The sequence below is a fragment of the Wolffia australiana genome, chromosome 15 (assembly GCF_029677425.1).
Source record: "Wolffia australiana isolate 7733 chromosome 15, ASM2967742v1".
In the NCBI taxonomy this organism is placed as follows: domain Eukaryota; kingdom Viridiplantae; phylum Streptophyta; class Magnoliopsida; order Alismatales; family Araceae; genus Wolffia; species Wolffia australiana.
Genome location: NC_135849.1, coordinates 11,024,231 through 11,047,552, shown reverse-complemented (window position 1 = coordinate 11,047,552; position 23,322 = coordinate 11,024,231). Strand labels below are relative to the sequence as shown.

The 23,322-nt window shown below is 42.6% G+C and overlaps 3 protein-coding genes across 3 annotated transcripts; 1 reads left to right on the top strand and 2 right to left on the bottom strand.

Annotated features, from left to right (window-relative positions):
* Positions 1-215: 215 nt before the first annotated feature.
* On the bottom strand, positions 216-3,580 carry LOC144713316 (pentatricopeptide repeat-containing protein At4g30700-like). Its single transcript, XM_078587897.1, has one exon. It carries the CDS (start codon positions 3,095-3,097, stop codon positions 749-751), a length of 2,349 nt encoding a protein of 782 aa, XP_078444023.1. The 5' UTR covers positions 3,098-3,580; the 3' UTR covers positions 216-748.
* A 120-nt stretch (positions 3,581-3,700) lies between these two features.
* On the top strand, positions 3,701-6,803 carry LOC144713315 (Tetratricopeptide repeat (TPR)-like superfamily protein). Its single transcript, XM_078587896.1, has one exon. It carries the CDS (start codon positions 3,861-3,863, stop codon positions 6,597-6,599), a length of 2,739 nt encoding a protein of 912 aa, XP_078444022.1. The 5' UTR covers positions 3,701-3,860; the 3' UTR covers positions 6,600-6,803.
* A 12,277-nt stretch (positions 6,804-19,080) lies between these two features.
* LOC144713049 (uncharacterized) lies at positions 19,081-22,161 on the bottom strand. Its single transcript, XM_078587530.1, has 6 exons — positions 21,706-22,161; positions 20,600-20,842; positions 20,346-20,519; positions 20,172-20,278; positions 19,796-20,076; positions 19,081-19,728 (listed from the first exon to the last, which is right to left on the bottom strand). The coding sequence occupies exons 1-6, from the start codon at positions 21,853-21,855 to the stop codon at positions 19,199-19,201; spliced, it is 1,485 nt and encodes a 494-aa protein (XP_078443656.1). The 5' UTR covers positions 21,856-22,161; the 3' UTR covers positions 19,081-19,198.
* Between the last annotated feature and the right edge of the window lie 1,161 nt (positions 22,162-23,322).

Here is a 23,322-nt window from a genome sequence, read left to right as displayed (position 1 = left end):
GATATCCCCTCCTTCCTTAATTCATTCCTTTATTTCTCTTTCTTCTAATGATCCGGATACTCAAGGGTCGATAGTTGCGATCTGAGTGAAAGATATATGCATTTTCGTTGAATTGGAATTCTACAGCGAAGGTTATCATATTCAATTGTTAGGCTGTTTTGAATGCCAACCTCTAGATGTCATCTGCATATGTATTTGATAATCACCCAATCCAATTTGGGAAAAAAATACGCACATCATCTTGCCCTTTGAACAATGTCCCTATGATGACAATGGGGAAACAATTCTAAACTATCACCTAGTTTACTAAATAAGGTTTTGCTTAACCCTGAGTAAACGAGCTCGTGGTGTTCTCAATCGGCGAAGCCCCCGGTAAACACATAAAATGTCACCCACCATCTTTCATCTTGATGAGAAGAACGACGCTGGAAGATGGGCTGTTTAACTTTTGGATGATGCTTCCCGCCAGCAATTCAATCACTAATTGCTCCACTACATTCTTTTGGTAGAAAGAATATCTGTAAGGTCTGGGACAAATATTGTAGGAACAAACATTATCATGTCTGGGAGAGGTAGTTTCGGCATGGGTGACGTTGCTTGTGATCTGAACAGGGGTACCAGCACCATACTGTAACTCCAACAGTAGTTGATACTGCTCACTGAATCCATGATACAAGACTCCCCACACCATAATGCAACTATAACAGTAGTTAACAGTTGATGTCTGTCCGTCCTCCTGTGAATTGTCTCACCAGTAGTCCCCGCAAGAGCAGCTCCCACCCTTGAAATGATGAAACCTGTTGGCATCCCTGACCACGATAACTCTCCCGGTGACCAAGGAAATGAACTTGGTGGCCGAGTGGCAGTCCACGCACACCCTCAGATTCTTGATGATCCTGATCTCGGCGCCGGGCTCGGTGCTAATCAGCCCGAAGCAGATGGCGAGCTTCTCGCTGTGCACCCTCAGCATCTGCTCCTTCTCCTCCGCCTCCACATCGTACAGCGCGTTCTCCGTTACGGCAGAGTACCCGGCCTCAGCCATCTTCCCCATAAGTCTCTCCAGCTCTCTGTAAATCTCTGCCGCCCGCGAGTGAGACCGGTCGCCGGAGGTGAACACATGAAGCGAGCCGGCGAGCTCGATGGTGGTGCAGCCGGGGGTCTTGGTCTTGACCCCGCGCCGGACCAGGGCGGCGCGTCGGTAGTCTCGCCCGGCGGAGAGGATGTTGGAGAGGAGGACTTGGTAGCCGGGGCTGTCCGGGTCCAGCTTGAAGAGCCGCTCGGAGGCCATGGAAGCGAGCTCTTGGTCCTTGTGGATCATGCAGGCCCCGAGGAGAGCCCCCCAGACGCCCGCCCCGGGCTCGCCCGCGAGCCCGGAGATGAACTCCACGGCCTCCCGCAGCCGCCCCGCCCGGCCCAGAAGGTCCACCATGCAGGCCGCGTGCTCCGGCCCTGGCTCGACCCCGTGCCGAGCCGCCATGCCCCGGAACAGCGCCCTCCCTTCCTCGACCAGACCCGCGTGGCTGCAAGCGTGCAGAGCGGCGAGGAAGGTGACCGAGCTCGGAGCCATCCCGGCTTGCAGCATTTCATCAAACAGCTGGAGCGCATCCCGGCCCAGCCCGTGGAGCCCGTACCCGGCTATCATGGCGTTCCAGGAGACCACAGTCTTCTCCTCCATGGCGTCGAAGATCCGACGGGCCTCCGTTACGCTGCCGCACTTGGCGTACATGTCGATCAGCGCCGTGGAGACGAACACGTTCATCTCCAGCCGCTCGTTTTCGATCGCCCGGTGCGCCCACTCCCCGAGCGAGAGCGTCCCGAGCTGCGCGCAGGCCGAGAGAACGCTGGCCGCGGTGACGGGGTTCGGACGGGGGCTTCCCGTTTCCTCTCGCATGGTCTTGAACAGCTCCACGGCGGCCTCCGTCTCGCCGTTCTGCGCGTGCGCGGAGATTACCGCGTTCCACGTCGCCGGGGTCTTGGCCTCCGGCGGGGCGCAGTCGAAGACGCGCCGCGCGGCCGCGGTCCGGGCCAGGCGGCCGTAGGCGGTCACCAGGGCGGTCGCCACCGGGGAACCCACGTCGAGCCCGCTACGGACCGCGAACCCGTGGATGCAACCGCAGAGGGGCTCGTGGCCGAAGGGGCTGTGAACCGGGATAAGCCCGCCGAGCGTGCTGGAGCTCGCCTTCTTCCCCGAGCGCAGCAGATCTCTGAACAGCGCCGCCGAGCCGGCGACGTCTCCGTTGATCGATAACCCGGAGATCATCGCGTTGCAGGCGATGATATCAGGGGATTTCATGGCCTTGAATACGAGCCAGGAGGCGGAGATCTCTCCGCACTTGGCGTACATGGAGATGAGCGCCGTGGAGACGAAGGCGTGGGCGGCGAGCCCGGCCTTGGTCCCTAGCCCGTGGGCCGCCGCTCCAAAGCTCGAGTCTTTGAGCTCCGCCGCGGCGGGGAGGACCGCCGCCAGGGTCGCCGAGTCGGGGCGCGGGCCTCTGAGGCTAAGCATTCTCGCCAGGGCTCGCATGGCTCTGCCGCAGTACCCGTAGCGGGCTAGCCCGCTGACGAGCGCGTTCCAGGCCACGGTGTCCGGGTCGCGAATTTCCTCGAACACCTTCTCGGCGCAGGCGACGCGGCCGAACTGGAAGTAGAGGGTGGACAGGGCCGAGCCAGCGAATGGGTCCGAGGCGGACCCCGTCTGGGCGGCATGGGCGTGGAGCCGGCGGCCGGGGTGGTCCGAGCCGAGGGTCGCGGCGGCGGTGAAGGCGAAGGCGAAGGTGAACCGGTCCGGGGCGAGCCGCGGCTCGCGCAGGAGGCGGCGGTAGAGGGAGAGGGCGGAGATTGGGTCGCCGTCGGCGGCGGAGGAGCGGATCAGGACGTTGAAGAGGAAGAGGTCTGGGGAAGGGACGGCGGGGAAGAGGCGGCGCGCGTGGGCGGCGCCGCCGAGCTCGGAGAGCCGTTGGATGAGCTTGGTGGGGGTGACGACGTCGCCCGTGGAGAGATGGCCGGAAAGAACGATCTGGGCGTGGATTTGGAAGAGCTGAGATAGCGTCGTTGATCTGGAGATGAGCCCGAGGTAGGAGCCCCCCCCCGGTGGCATAGACCGGAGCGTAAAAAAATCAAGAAATTTTAGAACTCTGAAGAGATGAGGTCCGATTATGAATCAAGGGCAAATTTCCATCCGGGTTATTCTTGGTTATCTATGGGAAGAATCATGTAACCTAATTAACCAACATTCTCCAACCGGGGCGAAGCAAGCCAGATGAGATGGGTCGGCCTGTCTCCGCATTACGTTGAACAAAAACTAGTTTCTTTTTCAAGGAAAATGAAATCTAAATCACCCATTGGCATATGGCTGGAATTTCTGGAATAATTTCCCCGTTCTAGTTTCAGGAACGAGATGCGCGAACCTCTTTTCTATATCAGCGCGACAGCATCATCTTGATCGAATTGATAGGAAACCCTAGCAGATTGGGGAAGGCGAAGATCAAACGATTACTTGCCGGCGATATGCAAACAATCGAAATGGAGAGAAAGGGTGGTCACCCGCTGTTCGCTGCGGTGAAGAAAGAACCAACTTAAGCCAAAAAAAACCCAAATTAGCGAAGCGGGGCAAGGTTGATAAGGATAAGAGTCGTCTTCGAAGGGTCGGCCCATCTCGGCCTCCCGCTTCATATCAAATTCAGAAGAAAAAGACCCGTCTTTTTAACTGCTCTTGGAGTGAGGAAGTAAAAACATCCCGAGATGAAGCCGATTGCAGACGACGGATCGAATGATATCTCCAAGTTCTCGAGTTTCTGAGCGGGTGGGTCGTCTCCCCAGTTCCAAATCCTCACTGGGTTGTCTTCAAAATCCCGAATTCCATGGCCTCTTTGAAGCTCTGGTTCGCTCCGGAGATCCGAGAACGGAGGAGATGCTGTTCTTCCGGACCCGATTACGGCTGCTCTCCGCCGCCGCAGGCTTTCCCCGGAAAGAGCGTTTCTCCGAGAAGCAGCGCAAATCGGGGCGAAGTCCTATTGGGCTCCTACGACGAGAAATTTCCCGATTTCCCTCAATTTCGAATGAATCGGACATGGGTCGTGGGACTGCGGCAGATGAACAACGCGTCCCCATCAGCGGAGCTCGTCAATGGCGAAAACCCAGTCTCGGAAACCCTCGAAACCGCCTCAAAGAACACGGCGAAGCTCAAGAACACGGGCCTCGGCGAAATCAGCGATCTGGGTTCTTCCCCCAAAAGGGGGAGATCAAAGTTTGTGAGAAAAGACGCGGATTTGGAGGCCTCGATGTCGTCTCTCAGCCAAGCCCGCTGCAACTCCATCCTCAACCGGCTGGAGCAGGACTGCGACGAGAAGGTTCTCCAGTTCTTCGAACTCATGCGAGAAAACGGGAAGCTGGAGAAGAACCCCGCCGCCTACGCCGTTGCTCTTCGGGCTTGGGCAAGAAAGGGAGACTGGCCCAACACCGAAGCTCTCCTCGCAGAGTTATCTTCCTTCTCCGGCGCTCTGACGCCTTCTCTCTTCAACTCGCTACTTCTCGCCTGCAATCGACGCGGGTCTGCGGAAATCGGCGCAAACTTACTTAGAACGATGATCGGGAGAGGAATCGAGGCCAACTCCGCCACCTTCGCTCCTCTTCTAACGCTTTACCAAAAAACCGGCCGTCTCAAGGAAGCCGAGCTCGCCTTCGATCTAATGCGCAGCCGCGAAGCCGGCGCCGCCGCCGCCTACTCCGCCATGATCACCCTCTACACCCGCCACGGCCGGCACGAAGACGCCGAACGAGTAATCCGTCTAATGGTGGAAGACAGGATAGCTCTGAACAGCGAGGCCTGGTTAGTGAGAATCAACGCTTACAGCCAGCAAGGAAAGCTCAAGGAAGCCTCCACCGAGCTAGAGAAGATGAAGCTCGCCGGATTCCACCCCAACATCGTTGCCTACAACACTTTGATAACCGGCTACGGAAAAATCTCCGATTCAATTTCCGCCATGCGCGTGTTCAGAAGCTTGCGATCTCTCGGCCTGAAGCCCGACGCCACGACCTATCGATCCATGATCGAAGGGCTCGGCCGAGCAGGCAACTACGAAGAGGTCAAGCGACTGTACTCAGAGCTGAAATCCGCCGGCTTTCGCCCCAGCTCGGCCAACTTCTTCACCATGATCAACCTCCAAGCGAAGCTCGGCGACAATGGTGGGGCAGTCCAAACCCTCCTCGACATGCGGTCTCTGGGCTGCGAGCTTTCCTCTATTCTCGGCATTCTTCTTCAAGCCTACGAGAGAGCAGGGAGAGTGCTCGAACTCCCCCGCGAGGTTATACCCGTCTTCTACGAGGAAGTTCTCGCAGACCAGACCTCCTGCTCGATGCTCGCATTAGCTTTCTCGCGGGCGGCCATGGCGGACCAAGTACTGGGCCTTCTCCGGGGTTGTAAATGGACCGATCCCGCCTTCGAAGACAACCTCTACCATCTCCTTATCTGCTCCTGCAAAGACGCCGGCCGCCTCGAAGACGCGGTCGCCATCTTCTCCCAGCTTGAAGCTCTCTCCCGTCCTCCAAATCTCCACATCTGGAGCTCCATGATCGACGTCTACGCTCGTCTTCTCCAATTCCAGCGAGCGGAGACTCTCCATCTCCAGCTGAAATCCGCCGGGGTGCAATTAGACTTAGTCGCGTACGCCATCCTCGTTCGAATGTACGCGAACGCCGGGCTCTTGCACAAAGCCTGCGAAGTTATCGCTTGCATGGAGCTCAACAATGGCGTCACCCCGGACGTGTTCCTCTATCGCGACATGCTGCGAGTCTACCAGCGCCTGGGAATGAAGGAGAAGCTCGCCGAGCTGTATTATCGGCTAAGGAGAAGCGGCCTGGACTGGGACGAAGCCATGTACAACTGCGTTATCAACTGCTGCGCGAGGGCTCTCCCCGTCGACGAGCTCTCCAGGCTTTTTGAAGAGATGACGGGAAGCGGGTTCGCCGCCGGGACCGTCACCGTCAACGTGATGATCGACGTGTATTGCCGGTCGGGGCTTCTGGTTAAGGCGAGGAAGGTGCTGGCCATGGCGAGAAAGCAAGGCTTGGCCGACGCTATCTCATTTAACACGATTATCGCGGCCTACGGAAGGGCGGGGGAGGTGAAGAGAATGCAACACATGGTTCGGCAGATGGTCGCCGCGGGGATATCCGTCTCTCTCGAGGCTTATAATACCATGCTTGACGCGTACGGGAAGGCGGACATGGCGGAGGAGTTTAAGGACGTGATGAAGAAGATGAAGGAGATGAGCTGCTCTTCGGATCATTACACTTATAATATTCTGATTAATATTTACGGGCGGAAGGGATGGATAGAGGAGGTGGGGGGGGTGCTCTCGGAGCTGAGGGAGAGGGGGATGGAGCCGGATTTATATGGATATAATACGCTGATCAAGGCTTATGGGGTGGCCGGCATGGTGGAGGAGGCCGTAGGAGTGGTGAGAGAGATGAGGGAGAGAGGGGTGAGCCCTGACCGGGTCACCTTCTCCTCTCTCGTCTCTGCTCTTCAGAGGAATGAACAGTTTCTCGAGGCCGTCAAGTGGGATCTCTGGATGAAGCAGGTGGATCTCGGCGACTAGTTCTTGATTGTATTGTTTTTTCTCCGTGTTCGGATCGTGGGAACGCGAGGATGAGCAGTTGGCGAGTTTTCTTTTATCGTTTTTTATGAGCATATGAAATTACAAGTGGGATGGAAGGGGTTTCATCTTGACCCAGCTCGAAAGTATGATGCTTGCTCTTCGCCAATCCAAATAAATAAGAAGTCTCTCAGGCTTTTAGTCGTATTTCTGTGATGGGCATGGCGAAGGAGCGACGACCGTTGTTCTTATTCTGTTCTATCCTCTTCCTTTTGCTCGCGGGTGGAGCAGAAGGGAGGGCAGCAGATGTCGATAGGCGTCTGCTTCGTGGGTGTTCGTGGGTGATCTCTGAAGGTTCGATGCTCATGGCGATGGCGGGCGATCTCGAGAGCCGTCCTCGTCCCCCCCCTCCTCCTCGATCAAATCCTCCAACTCATTCTTTAAACGACCTCTTGCCTTCTTGCCCACCAAATCTCTCATATTCAGCTGACTCCTGACTGTCGAAAGAGATGGCGCGAATCTATCGTGAAATTTGTAATTACGCTTGAAGGCCTTGATGAGTGGGACGGTGGGTTCAATCCTTAGATTGTATTCAAGAGTAAATGAGATGATAAAGTAGAAATCCACGCTTGTAATTGCCCTGTCGATTTTAGTTTCAGCAAGATAAGCCCTTGCCCCCACGGAGGGAAATCTGGATAGAAGATGGACACGGATGTCGAAACCCCATAGAGATTCCCCTTATAGAGATACTCAAGAATCTCCCACTTGGCCCAATCAAATGGTTTTATATCAGGCATACATATCAGGTGCCCATAACCCCAAAATTGTCATTTGATCATATTTTTTCATACACCTATTGACCAAGACAGTAATACATCTAATAAATACGTTCCGCTAAACCTTATCGATGATCTATGTTAACAATTAAAGGCTTTTCCCCAATACATAATAAAATGAAATCCTAATGTTATTTCTGTATCCTGAGAAGTACATCTTATAAGTATGTCCCAATAATCCATTTAAATATTCATGATTGCTAACAACCATTAATGACTTTCCTCAAATGCACAATGAAATGAAATCATAATTCCATCTTCATAGCCTAAGTAGTGCATCTCAAAAGTATATTCCTGAAACCCATTAAATATTCATGACTGATGTCAACCAATAAAGTACATAATGAAATGAAATCATAATGTCCTTTCCATACCCTGAGAATTACATCTCATAAATATGTGCGTGTAACTCATTAAATATTCATGATTGATGTCAACCATTAAATACTTTTTCCCAAAAACAGAATGAAATGAAATCATAATGTTATTTCCGTATCCTGAGAAGTACATCTTATAAGTATGTCCCAATAATCCATTAAATATTCATGATTGCTAACAACCATTAATGACTTTCCTCAAATGCACAATGAAATGAAATCATAATTCCATCTTCATAGCCTAAGTAGTGCATCTCAAAAGTATATTCCTGAAACCCATTAAATATTCATGACTGATGTCAACCAATAAAGTACATAATGAAATGAAATCATAATGTCCTTTCCATACCCTGAGAATTACATCTCATAAATATGTGCGTGTAACTCATTAAATATTCATGATTGATGTCAACCATTAAATACTTTTTCCCAAAAACAGAATGAAATGAAATCATAATGTTATTTCCGTATCCTGAGAAGTACATCTTATAAGTATGTCCCAATAATCCATTAAATATTCATGATTGCTGTCAACCATTAATGACTTTCCTCAAATGCACAATGAAATGAAATCATGATTCCATCTCCATAGCCTGAGCAGTACATCTCAAAAGTATATTCCTGAAACTTAATAAATATTCATGACTGATGTCAACCAATAAAGCCTTTTCCCAAGTACATAATGAAATGAAATCACAATGTCCTTTCCATACCCTGAGTATTACATCTCATAAATATGTGCGTGTAACTCATTAAATATTCATGATTGATGTCAACCATTAAATACGTTTTCCCAAAAACAGATTTAATGGGAAATAACCCAATGAAACGAAAAAGTGTGTCCCAACAATCCATTTAAGTATTCATAATTGCTGTCAACCATTAATGACTTTTCTCAAATGCACAATGAAGTGAAATCATAATTCCATCTCCATAGCCAGTGTAGTACATCTCAAAAGTATATTCCTGAAACCCATTAAATATTCATGACTGATGTCAACCATTAAAGCCTTTTCCCAAGTACACAATGAAATGAAATGTCCTTTCCATACCCTGAGAATTACATCTCATAAATATGTGCGTGTAACTCATTAAATATTCATGATTGATGTCAACCATTAAATACGTTTTCCCCAAAAACAGAATGAAATGAAATCATAATGTTATTTTCATATCCTGAGAAGTACATCTTATAAGTATGTCCCAACAATCCATTAAATATTCATGATTGCTGTCAACCATTAATGACTTTTCCCCAAATGCACAGTGAAATGAAATCATAATTCCATTTCCATCGCCTGAGTTCCATGTATTTATTTGCATGAATAAAAATTATTTGTAATTAACATTAATTAATGATACAAACGAGCTGATACAAAGATATAGATCAGTTAAGTAAAAAAATATCGTTATGCTTATGAAGGGTTTGATCAATATAATATTAAAACATCTTCACAATAGATACAATGTGGAAATGCATTTTTAAGTATGTCAGCTAGTATATAATTGATTCTTAGTAGACTCTAATTCATCTAGGATATGGAAGAGCACGGCTTAATATATTTTAAATAAATACCTAAAGATATATTGTGATGAATGTTCAAAGTGGATTATGTTGGGTTTTAAGGTTGTGATTGATGACCTGAAGGTGATTCACATTGCACAAAGTAAAAAAATTGTAAAGGACTTATGAAATTAAATGAACAACATGATGATCAAATCATCTTGCGCAAAAAAACGGATATCCTTTTAGTTCCTTAATGATCTGCCATGAGCCACACATGTTCGGCCTTTAGACAAACTCGATAAGTAAATCTCCTTGTCTTCAATTCGATAAGCAGCCACGTTGCCCTGGGATGGTGATTTCCACATTACGGTCGCTTTGGGAGGGGGGTGGGCGTGCAAGGAGAAAGATAAATTAGATATTTAGGTTAATCTCACATTATTTTATGAATAAAATGTGATAGTAAATCAAGCACTCATCCACATTGGATATTTTTGTCTCAACTTATTTATTAGTTTATAGGTATTAAATAAACAAAAATAAATTCAATTATTAGTTATATTTTTAATAAAATAACATTTGAAATGCACTGCAATATTTTAGGATTTTTTCTGCGTCAATTTCATGGAGAAACGACTATTATTGACTGAAATGGACTAGGATGACAAGCATCATGGAAGGGGATGATGATCACCGTAGATGGCGAAGAGGACTGTTGACAATGAAAACTATGATCATCAACAATGGAGACGTGGACCATTGATCATGGGGATGAGGACCGTGATGGAGAGGGACGAGAACGATGGGCGATGGGGCTGGGGATAGCCAACAATGGGACAAGGACAGTCAACAATAGGGATGATGATCATCATAGACGGGGATGAGGGCTAGTGATGACAAGGATGAGTACCATCCATGTCCATGATGGAGACGACCACTGTCAATGATTGGGCCAAGGACTGTCAACAATAGGGAAGAGGACCATAGACAAGGGGGTTAGGACATCGTGGACAGGGATGAAAACTAGCTTGGACTGGGAGGCCTACTTTCACAATGGAGGCGATGATTGTTGACAATTGGGAGTGAAAACCGTCAATGATGGGAATGAGGACTCTTAATGACAGGGATGAGAACCCTCGTTGACGGAGACAAGGACCATCAACGAAGGGAACGAGGACCATCGCAGATGAGGATGAGGAGCAATGGTGACACAGACAAGGACCATTTTGGATAGGGATGATGATTATATGTGGACATGGACAATGATTGTTGTCAACAAGGATGATAACCACCATGGTACGGAAACACGAGCAAGTTGACTAGGATATTTTTTATTGATGGGAAATGTTTGAATCTTCAAATGGGTTCATTTATTATGTACATGAAATGATCTATAGCCAAAAAAAAATGTCATTTTAAAATATATGTCAAAATATGCCCTGCACTCTGAGAAATAAAAATCATAATGTCAACTTGTGAACAATGGCTTGCTCGTTGAAGCTGGATGTTTGGGCCTTGGTTGTAGAGAATTCCGTAACGTCCAAGAAAAGTAAAGTTAGATATAAATTAAAATAAGGGAAGGGATTGAAGAGAAAGTTTCAATTAATGGAATAAAAATAATTACCTCACTCACGTCTCATAGGAAGAAAAAGTGTGCCCCTCCTCGCTAAGTGTAGGTGTGGGTCACATCTAATAGTGCAAAGTACATAGTGCCGGAGGAAAATTAGTTTGTTAGTTTAATGTCGTTATAAAATTTAATTCACCTAGATCAAATAAAATATATAACTATCTAAACATACTCAAGTAAGTCTAGTGGTGAGATAGGTCGTCTCCACATGTACTGGCCTTTCAATATAGATCTGGCTCTTGAGTTCGGATTCAGAAGGATACAGGATAAAGTGAATAAAATGAGAAATTAGTTATATAGTAGAATAAAAGAAAGCATAATGTGATAATAAAGAATATTTTGAAATGTGAGGAGATAGGTAATAGAATAATTATTTTAGATTTTTAATTAAGATATATGTGTAACAGAAAGATATAGGTTAAGATAATATTCGTAGTGGAATATATCTTTGGTATGATTATTTATTTAGGCTATATGTAAGAAAGGAGAGGTAGATATAGTAGTTAAATGAATATTAATATTTAAGAGGATAGAGACTATAAGAGGACTAATGGAGAGGAACGGGGATAAGGATTCTAATGCTTGAAAGAAGAGATTGATCAAGTATATGTATATTAATGGGTTGAAGGTAGATAATAGATCTAGGATTAGGATTCTAAAGCTAGAAAGGCAAGGAGAGAATGAAGTTTTATTAGATAGATAGAGAGAGAGAAGTAAAACATAGTAGAGAATAATAAGATTGGTTAGGAGTTTTATTATATATTTTGATATTATTAGGTAGATAGCTTATTTTAGAAGAATGCAGTATATAAATATTTATATTTTTAAGAAGTAAATTTTGATATTTTTTATCACATAAAATAAAAGTAAAATGGGAGAAAATTTCATGGGCATGGTAGGTATTTATTGAAATGCCTAAAGAGGCTGATCTTAGGAATGTGAATCAAATCTAATTTCAGAGCCCATTTATGTTAAATATATGCATTAAATGATGTTTATAAATTAGATATCAACCTGATCGGGTTCATAGATCAATCATGATTTCCTTAATCTATACGAGCAGGGGCAGGGTTGTCGATCATCACCCCTAGCTTTGGTGTGCATCAGTGCTCGTTCTCCTCTATACTGGCACCGACTTTCTGGAGCTTTTTCATCCCCTTCTTGAGCTCCCCAAGTTTTTTGAGAGTTGTCACCACCCCTACATGGCCAGCCAGCCCCCGGACAGGTCTCCCACTACCAGCACGATATTCTTACCCTTTTCTTTTGCTCACCTTGGTCAGTACAAAAATTATTATAAAATAATAAACATTAAGATAAACAAAATACATGGTCAAAGGACAACCTGTAGGCCTTCATCTCATGAGAAAGACCTACCTGCTTGAATATTCGTCATAAAAAATGAAATAAGTATTTTTGAAAATATTAGTTAAAGTTTCACAAATTCTATTCAGACATCATGCATTTCTTAAAACTATATTAATCAAGAAAACATATCTATTTAATTTATGCATGGTTGAACCAGACCAAAAATGCAGTCATCCATTTATGTTTTAGATGTCTCTATCTATAAAATTACTCCTCATCATATTATGAAATAATTCTTCTAGAATTCTTAACTAAGATTAGACCATTATCTTGAAGATAAGACTTTTCTTTGGAGATTGATTATTGATTCAACATATATTCTCCAGTAGAAAATGTTTACTTTAATCACTCAGAGGTGACCCGAAAACAGAAACTAGATATTAGTCGATGTTTATACTAGTAAAAAAGTTTAAATTATTCTAAAACTTTGGGGTTTGATCAAGAGCTAGGTCTAAGGTTGACCATCCAAATTTGGGTCAGGATATGTTTGTTTAACCACTTGCCTTACAATCTAAGTCAACTATGTCGAGGCATTCCATGAGTATAGATGATGTGTGCATGTATGACATGGTTTTGAGTTTCCAATCCATCCGTAAACTCTCTAGACATGAGTTCAGTGGGTTTTTTCATTACTTGGAAATAAGGTTACCATAGAATGGTCATTTTCTGACCAAGTGACATGGGTTCACCAAATTTTATGTCAACTTCATGAGGTAAATTTATCAAAATTCATATATTGGCTTCAAGTGAATGGCATTAAATTTCCAAGTTTGATTCTCACTGTATGTTATTTAAAATAAATAAATACATATATATATATATATTAAAATGACTTTGAAAATCAGATTAAATTGGTCCTGATAGAGCCCTAATCACCTATCCTAAAATGATCATGATTGATCAATGATCAAGTCAACAAAGTCCTCATGATCAACGATCACATCATGATTCATCCTCTGATTAGATTGGGACTAACGATCACATCCTTGATCACACCGACAATCAAGATTGAAGAGGTGACCAGTAGAGGAGAACAAACCATGATCAGGTGTTCAATTATCAATCGAGAACCTTGACCGGATAGTATCTGATTAAAAAATTACCTTGATTAATCCAATCGCAGCACCCTACTTGGGGGCCTGAGACAAGTTAACTGCTTAGGGATCTTACAAATATGTGTTTAGATATCTCCATGAAAAAATTAAGGACTAGATAAATATGTATTAAAACCAGCGAGTCCACCCAATCCTCTGCCTTATTCCTTCTATAGGAATACCTTAAATAAAGTAATTGTTAAGTTTATAATCAATATATAAGAAAATAAATTAGTTCACCCCTCTAATTAGGTCATAACTTAGCCATAGAAGACATTACCTTTACATGCCTTCAAGCACTTGAGATCCTACTAATGGTGAAGAACTTCATGAAAATATTCTTATTACAATGTTAGATGGATTTCCTTGTGCTGATCACAATTGTTAGATAAAAATTGAAGTTTTGTAACCATAAACCTTGTGAATATCACATATGCCATTGTAGATGATGTACTCATCTTCTTCTCAGCACTGGACCTCAATATGGCTCCATAAAAATTTATAAATATATAATCAAATTTAAATTCCTATTCTGCCACAAAATTAGCGAAGCATGATTCATAGAAGCCATGACTAGCATATTTTCCTTTTTATTGTATATAATTACCATACACTTGGATCTTAGAAGATAGCTTAGAACCTTCTTCACATCTACAAGTGCATGAGACTTATATCTCGATGCCATGCACATTTATGTGTATAGTTCATGGACCCAACGAATAATTCATATGCCTATGCTTTCATCATGTCGTTCTTCATCAAAATTAAGACCCTGAAGTTTCCCCAATGTTCTCACTCTTAATAATAGGGTTTTTACAAGAAATATTCCAATCCCAATTTTTTACACAATATTCAATATAAGGTATCTGTGTGACAGCCTTTGAGTTCCTAGGGATATATTTTGATTGAAATTAATCTCATTAATAAATTTGACATTAGTAACAAATCATTGGTCATAAATAAATGAAAAGTTAATGTAGCAAGCAAGATGTTATATATATAGAAAGAAATTTAAACTCTATTCATTTAAGTAACTCATAAACCATTTGTTGTGAATATTAAAATTTTAATAAAGTTCTGTTATTTTGTATTTCTGCTCATTGTTTCAATAGTAACTTTATTTGAACAGTTTTGTGATATAAAATATTATTCCTTTTAAATTTGAATTAATATATTTTCCCTCTCTTAACCCCAGGTATTAATATAATATCCAGAAATTGACATCAATTAAATCCATGCCCAACTGATTAGGTAAAGACAACATACACATCTTCAATGCAAGACAGGTCAATGTAACAAGCAAGAGGTTATATATGTAGAAAGAAATTTACAACATATAAAATATATTCATTTAAATAACTCATAAATCCATGTGTTTTGTGGATTAAATTTTAATATAGTTCTGTCATTTTGTCATTTTCATTGGTTAAATTTTAAATTTATTAGGGAGGTTTTGTGGTGTAAACTAATAAACCTTTTCAATTAAAATGAGTATTTTTTTCCTCTCTTAACCCTGGGTGATGATATAATATCCAAAAAGTGAGTTCAACTTAGTCCATGCCTAACTGACTAGGTAAATACCCAACTAACACATATTAAATGCAAGAGAAGTTGCCAAGCTTGGTATTGAATTCACAAATCATGGATTTTCTATAATAGTGGGTATCTCAAGAACATAAGAGTGGATAATCAGCCCTTGAGTCAAATAGGGTAGTGCCTAAGTTCATAAGCTTACCGTAATGCTCTTAGAGGGAAGGATAAATTATAGAGGAGAAATCTCTAGAACAAGAAGAAATATGTTGAAGTGATGCCTGTGTATAGGCTATATAGATAATAATATAATATAAAATATCATGGGACAAACAAGGATTTCCCCTTTAGCACAACAAACAAAAGAAAAAATAAAAATGAACTGAAATGACAGATTTGGAAAAATCTAAAAGGAGGTTTATCTGATAGAAGATATGCCATGAGCATCTTAAATCTTCATCAGACATAATTCTTTGAAAACAGGTGAACAATCTAGTGTGCGGTCTTTGTAGGCCTTAGGCGCTGGTAAAAGCTGTGAATGACTAATCGGATACCTTTAATGGCCTGAAATCTAATGGATAGAAGTCACATAAACAGAAGTCTTATCCAGTCACAGAAACGGAAGTCCTATCACGTCACAATAAAACTCTAAAAGATAACTCCCACATTAGAAGACAATCTGTTACATCAAAATAGAATTTGATAGATAGTAGTCACATAAAAGATAGTTTTCTAGAGATATGGGTTAATGTCATACTGGGCCTCATTTATGGATTATTTGGCTACATCAGGAGTCTCCCCTTGAAAAACACACCCTCAAGTTTAAATTATGGCATGAGAAGCATTCATTATTATGACTCACATTGGAAGTGTTCAGAACACCCAGGAGGCAAATCAATTTAATAGTATAGGCATTATTATTTATCCTCATTCAGTTATAAAAGGGCCACATTTCTTTGGTGGTAGATTGTTTTAAGTTCATGTAGTAACTGTGGCAAGATACCATTTAGATATATTTTTCACTATATATCTTCCTCGACAAATCCTTGTATGTTGTCGTTCTGTACCTCTGATTAGTTGTAGATAAAGCAACATGAACAAAGGTGTGAATATCATTCCATTGATTCACATGCCTTTTGAAGATAAACTTTTATGCACTGTCGTAGCATCTTTTGAATATCTCTTTGAACCCTTGGGGAAAATTAATGTATAATAGAGCAAGGAGATTGCTTTGTGGAATGGTTCACTGATGATTTATGCTTGGGGTAAAGTATAATCCCATAATGATGAGTGATCAATTTATATGTTTTGGAGAATAATTCCCAATGTGGTATTGATGTATTTAATGAACGTGAACTATCCACCACCTGTCCTCAACCATTATTCATGGCATAAAGAAGGGGCGTGATGTCAGAAACTTTGAGCACACCTTTTAAGAACTTCCATAATGTAGACCAAAATTATGACAAAATTTGGAAACTCAGTGTGAGGTGATCATTGAAAATTAGTCAGAGGCATCTATGGAACATTGAATCAGTCTAAGCCTGACCCTAGGATCGTGCTTATAGACAGTTTCAATAATGCCCTAGATGCCGCCCAAGGGGTTTTATATATGTGAAGATTTAGTGTTTTGAATAATTTGTAGGTGTGAAGTGGGCATACCCCAATCATATGTGCCCATGTCAAGAAGAAAAGGCATAAAATAATCATACCTTGTTAGTTCATTGAGTAGGCCTCGGATGCTAGAAGCGGGTTCATGTCACTTGGTGTTGGTGTATGTAGGAGAGGCTTTAAAACAGATCATCTTAGAAAATATGTCAACAACCAGCATAACACAGTAAGCTCCCCTTTGCATGTGAGGAAGCCCTACAAAAAAATAATAAATGTTGAAGGATGGGGAGTAGGATGTACAACCCTATCTTCTGACGCTGTCCCTTGATTTCTTGAAAATTTTAATTCTCTCAAGAAATTATCCTCATCATGTTCAAGTTGTGGCAATTAACACGCTTCGTGAAGTATGAAGGGTATCTTGTTATTTCCAAAATCCCTACCGAAACTACCAGAGTGCAGCTGTCTAATCAGCTTCTCCCATAACACGGTTTCAGTAATAAATAGGTGACTTATACAAAATAAGAACTTGTCATTCAAATGAAAAAATATGACATCATGTTCAGTATGTCACAATACCTAAGCTGTGAAATGCTCTTCTTCTTCATACAATGCCTTCAGAAGTTTTATGACTCAATGCATCACCAGTACAATTCAAATTTCTAGACACATTGTTCATGGAGGAAATCAAACTGGCATGCATTCTATTTGTAGGCATTTTCTAATTTACTGACTAAAGCCTTATGGTCAGTATGCAATGTGAACTCCCTTTGGATCAGACATTGTTCACATATAAGACCTCATAAAGCTGCATCAAAAACCAGCACATAGGTTATCCACTTTGTGCATCTGAAAATTTTCACAATAGAATGCAAAAGATCTCATTCTTGTGACAATACATCACCGCTCTTAGATATTAATGTGTCACATTAAAGTTCAAATGATTTCTCAAAGTCTAGAAGGGCTAAGACACTGGTAGATATCAATTACTACTTGATAAAGATAAAGCTATTCTCAGCACCACTCGTCCAAAAAACTTCCCTTCTTCATGTGATTAGTGATAGGGGAACTATAGAAATAAAATACTAATAAGATGATGATAGATTGGTGCCACCCCATAGAAACTTTTCACCTCATGAATCTTTGTTGGTGATTGCCAGTCTTTGGTGGCTTGTAATTTTTTGTTGTGCACTTTGATTCCTGGCTACCTTATTTCATAACCAAGAAACACTTCTTCAAGTTGATGCAAGAGTCATTCTGCTGTAGCACAATTATAACAGATTTCAAATGCACTGTATTCCAACTGGGTATTATTTTTACCTGTAGCTATCATAAAAAAATTTGAATAGGTGACTTCAATATTTTATTCATTGTCCTCATCAACCTAATGATAACCAATCTTCGATTAGATATTGGAAAATATCTAGAGCCACAAAACATATCCAGAAGATTATCAAATAGAGGAATCGGAAGCCATTACCTACCAACAAGGTAGAGTGTCAAATAAGGCATACTCCATGTTAGTACATTGTGCCTAGCATAAAGTCCCAAGTGTTAACCCTTTTATTCTACTTGATACATACATGGGATCAATCCCGTTGGTTTCAACAGAAAATAATGGCAAAGCACTTTTATAGTGCTTTTGAGTTTCTCCAACATGTGAGTAATTTTTAGTACATGATCAGTGGGAAAAGTCTCAAAATAATCACATAATTAGTTAATCACTAATTAAGCATGAAAGTGATTTGGATTTCGATCGGTTGAAATGAGTTACCCAGATTAATGCTTCATGATGTCGTGTGAGAACCTCTGTGTGATTTTTTACATTATTTCATACTGTCATTTCTTAAATATATTTATTTATCTTCCATCCTAGAAAATAAATTGAATCCAGAGTAAGTTAAAAAAGAGGATAATTCTAATAAAAATATTGGATATATATTTCTCATGGTATTGTGTCATATGAATTCATTTTGGGTTTAAGTTATCTTTCAGGAGAACATGGCATTAATATCAAACGAAATAAAAAGGAAAAATAAATGAAATAAGACGATAAGGAAATTGATGAGAGTATAAAATAAAAGAAGAGAGAGTGGAACACATACAATATTGTTGATATTACCTAGTCTTCTTGTGACATTTCTTTAAGGGGAGGCAAACCTTCTGAAGATAATTAATTTTGTATTACAAGAGTAAACAAGTAAAGGAAAAAGTAATGAAGAAACAAGAAGGTAAAAGGGAGGAATTCCGTTATTATTATTTGTGAGCTTATATCAGTTGATTTGTGGAGAAATTTCGTTCATATGTTGCACTGATTTTTGAGATAATGATTGAATTTGAATGTAATGGCTCAACGCCCAACACAGTCTCGGAAATGTCATATTAATGCAGAGCGAGAAACAGGTAGAGCTAGATGAATCTATCGTGAATTCCAAAGCTCCAAACACTATTCCATGGACATACCCTTTGGCCATCTCATGTTGCCCATATATCAAATCTACCAACTTCATGACTCCTGAGATGTAGACAGAGAGAAAGAGACAGGAAGGTGAAGACAGAGAGAGATGGATACACAACTCACAACTATTTACAAGTGGGTATGAACTGCGGCCTAATCCATCTAAAAATTGGCAACTTAATTACAGTGGCAACGAACGCAACTCAATGCCCACCCTCTTTGTTCACCGGGTCCTCAGCGATATCAAACAGGAACTGCGGCAGCGACGCAATCCGGGGGAGGTACAGCAGAAGATCCCCGGAAGATTCCTTCCGCGAGATCGCCGGCGGCGGATCTCTGCCGTCCATGGCGGCAGAATCCGTCTCTTCTTCTCCTTCCTCTTCCCCACATCCCCGGCCAATCAGTAGATTTTGAGCGGCTGCCGGGTCCTTTTGAAGCAGGCAGTAGAGCGAGTTGACTCTGGACATGAGCGATGGCTCGTCCGACGCAGGCCCGCACTGCGAGTCACTGAGCAGCTGCTGGGTCATCTCCTCCAGTGCATCACGGTTAATCTCCAAAAATTGGTCATCTGAGCCAGTCTTCTCGTTGATGCACTGCCCAATTTGGCTGACAAAGTCGCTCATCGACATGGATGGTCGGATCCCCGGAACCCGAAATGGGCACGTCGGATTCTGCTCACCCGTCACGCAGCTCGAGTTCTCCTCTGCTGCTCTTGACTCCACCTCTATTGTACCTGTTATGGATATGTTAACGCTGCCATGAACAGAAAGATGTACAATTGAGTGAAGAAATTGTTGTACCTGAGCTTGCTGAGGCTCTTTCGTTGGACCCAAAGTGTTGGCTTCCGGCGGAGGGGGAGGTGGCTTCTTGGTGAACTGAGAATGCTGGCGACCCATATTCGCTCTTGATTTGTTCTAGATTTGAAGGCATTTCCTCAAAGATAGAAGATTTGGAGTCGAACAGTGGTGAAGAGAGATTTATGTCAGGCTGTCTGCTAAGTTCACTGAGATGTGGGTCACATCCAATCAGTTTGTCAAAGTGCTTGCCCAGCAACCCGTGTGGAACTTGAAGAAAATGTCTCCTGCGTAGAAAGAAATTAGAAAAGGTAAAATACAAGCAAATGTCTAAATATTTAATAAAAATTCAGTAAGAACGAGGGACATGATTTGAAAGTACCTGTTTCGACTCGCTTGACCCCCAGTGAAATCCGAGGTTGCTTGCCATAAGGTATGCTTCCTAGGCTGGGGATTGGTCTCACGAAAGAAAAGCGGCGGCCGTGAAACCTACAAAAAATGTACTGTGAATTTCGCTCATAGAAAATTACATTCGACGGCGCGAAGAGAAAATTACCACTAAATCTAGAGTATCAGGACCGTTCTCGGAAAATGTTGCTTTTAGAGCCGTGATATCCGACCACTGGATTTCAATCTTGCTCTTCAGCCCTCCGTTGAGAACCTCCCACACTAATTTCCGTTTCGCAAAATAACACTTAGCCACGAGATCACCTTCATATCTTGACACGCACTGTTCAAAAACATAACGCAAATCAATCATAAAATCAGAGGATAATTTATCATGAAAAAATTGAAGACAGATAGAAATACCTCCCAGCTCCCTATTTTTAGGGTGGTGGCTGGAAAGTTTGAAGCCTTCATCTTGTCGGGCAAACTAGAAGAAGGCTTTGTCTCTTTCTTCCCAGTTTCTGATCTGCTCTCGCCAGCTTTTGGGGGGGTTCCTTGAGAAAGTCTCATTTGAATCAAATCCAGCAAGGAAGGACTTTTTCTCAACCGTAAACCCAACGGGCTTTGATCGTTTAGAACATTATATGGTGCTTGGTCCGTTGTCCACTGTCGATAAGAATAAATAGAGAAGCCAAGCCACATCAGCCGTAACGAAAAGTGATGGTCGTTGGCTAGTTGAGCATCAAGCATGATGGAGATGACAAGTTTTCCGAAATTCGCATGTTAAAATATTAATGTCCGATTCTCAGATTTATATAAAAATAGTTGTCCAAATCCAATCCTAGATTACACATGTAACGAATTCTTTCCAAAAAGAACACAGAGAAACTATAATGGATGACGCATCTTTTATTCTCCAGAGAACATATGACTTATCAATATCCGACTTTATACACTATTCATAAAGCTCCCATGAAATCCAAAGCATGGCTTTGATGCTCTTTTCGCTTTGAAACAAATATGCAGGACCCAAGAAGGGTCCAAATTAGAAGAACCAAACTATGAAATCAATGCTCAACCTCTCCATAAACACACGAAAGAAGACTCAACAGAGGCCCATGTAGAAAATATCTCATTACAGCAGAAGACAACTCCCAAGCAAATTGAAAAGATAGGCTTCCTCCGTGTAAGATAAGCAACGCATGCGCGGAGAAGGAAGCTCCATCAAAAACTAAAAACGGAATGATCATGGGTATTTTGTTGCCTACCGTTGTCAGCCAATGATGTACTTCAACGCTTATCTACCAAATAAAAATAAAAAATCGATGACGAACAGCAACCCTACCGAAACAAGACCTTCCTCCATACACGATTAGCAACATAAACGAGGAGAAGGAAGCTCCAACAACAAATGAAGGCGGAATGATCACAAGATTGTTTTGTTGCCTAATGGTGACAGCGTTAATCCATCAATGGAAAAGTGAAGAAAATCAAGAATTAAGAAAATCGATGACCAACAGCAACCCTACCTGCTGAAGCGCCGAGCCCTGCTTGAGTCTCTTGTTGTCTGGCCCGTGCTCCTCCTCCAAAGGGTCGTCCACTTCTGTCTTCACCGAAATCCCACATAGAGGAGACTCCGATTCCGGCAAGAGGCCGCCGGGGTCCGTGGCCTGAACCATCGAAACCTCGCAAGCCCAAAATTCGGAAAGATCCGATCTTTCGACCTAAAAATCCCCAATACGACGAGAACTCAACCTGTAAAGCTCAATCTGACACGCCGAGAACACCGAGCCAATTTCTGAACGCGTTTTCCTCGAATACGAAGCGACCCTGCTCGTCCCTCGATCGATTGAAGCAAATTTCGGTTGGGAATTTCGGGGTACAGAAAGGGAAGAAGACTTAAAAAAGAGGGGCGCTCGACTTGTCGATCAATTTGGGAGGAAGGGCCAAGCTGGCTACCCTTCATTCAATCTTCCAGGCCTTCTCTGACACGTAGTCCCGACTTGTCGATCAATTTGGGAGGAAGTTGCCAAGTTGGCCTCTCACTGGGCCTAAGGCTTTAACCATCAATGGCCCATTAATATTGGGGGCCCTGCTGTTCTCAGCCTTGATTTCAGTAGAAATACTGAACTGCTCTACAAGTGGACAGTATTGTCAACTAATCGCAAATGGCACCACTTAATCACAGGTTTGAGCTGTCTAGTTAAATTAACATTATGATGGACATTTTTGTTACTTTGCCGACGTGTGCAAAAAGATGTTTGAGTACCCTTGTACAAATGGCACCTGCTACGTGGATGGTTGTCTAGAGAAAATTCTACGGGGATACACCACATGTCCTTGAATGTACTGTACATGGAGCCCTATCTATCAAACAATAATAAAAAAATGTATGATCTCCCGTCCATGTGACTCTTCTTAAATGGCCTAAGCCATGGCCAATTATCAAAACCTTAACTGATCATCCCAATAGAAATAATGTGGTACTAAATCATTAAAAACTTTTTTTATTATATTTCACTTGCATTAGCAAAGGACAAAGGCGCAGATTTTGGTAGGGATAGTCTCATTTAGGTATTAAGGGCGGAGGATCCCATCTTGACCCTACAATGACTTTCACAAATATCTCATTACATCCGAGTTTTGAAAGTTTGGATTCTCATGATAAAATGCACATAGATAAAAGTAAACCATAATAGTCTATCCACAATATGTCATTGGTATCTCAAGTGTAGGGTTACACTCCACACCTTGTTCATTTGTTCATTATTCATTAGTATAATGCATTCATTATAGTGCACGTGTGATGCTTATAATGAAGTCCGTGAATACATGATCAGACTTAGTGAATACATAGATTGTAATACAGAGATCACTCGCCTTCGAGCATGTGTTCTAAATATTTATATTATAAGGATACTTGAGAAGAACATCGAAGTATCCAAACAAAATAACACTATCTAGCATCATTCCTATGATGAGTATGGCATGTGCCGTAGCCATTAGTGTAAAGACACTAAGGATAGATACTGGGCGCTCTTTAGCAGAAAGAGTTCACTAAATTGATCCGAATGAATCCAAGGATGATATTATACCAAATTGCCAATCAAGTTGATTCGCCTCACGATTGTACAAGTGGTCGATAG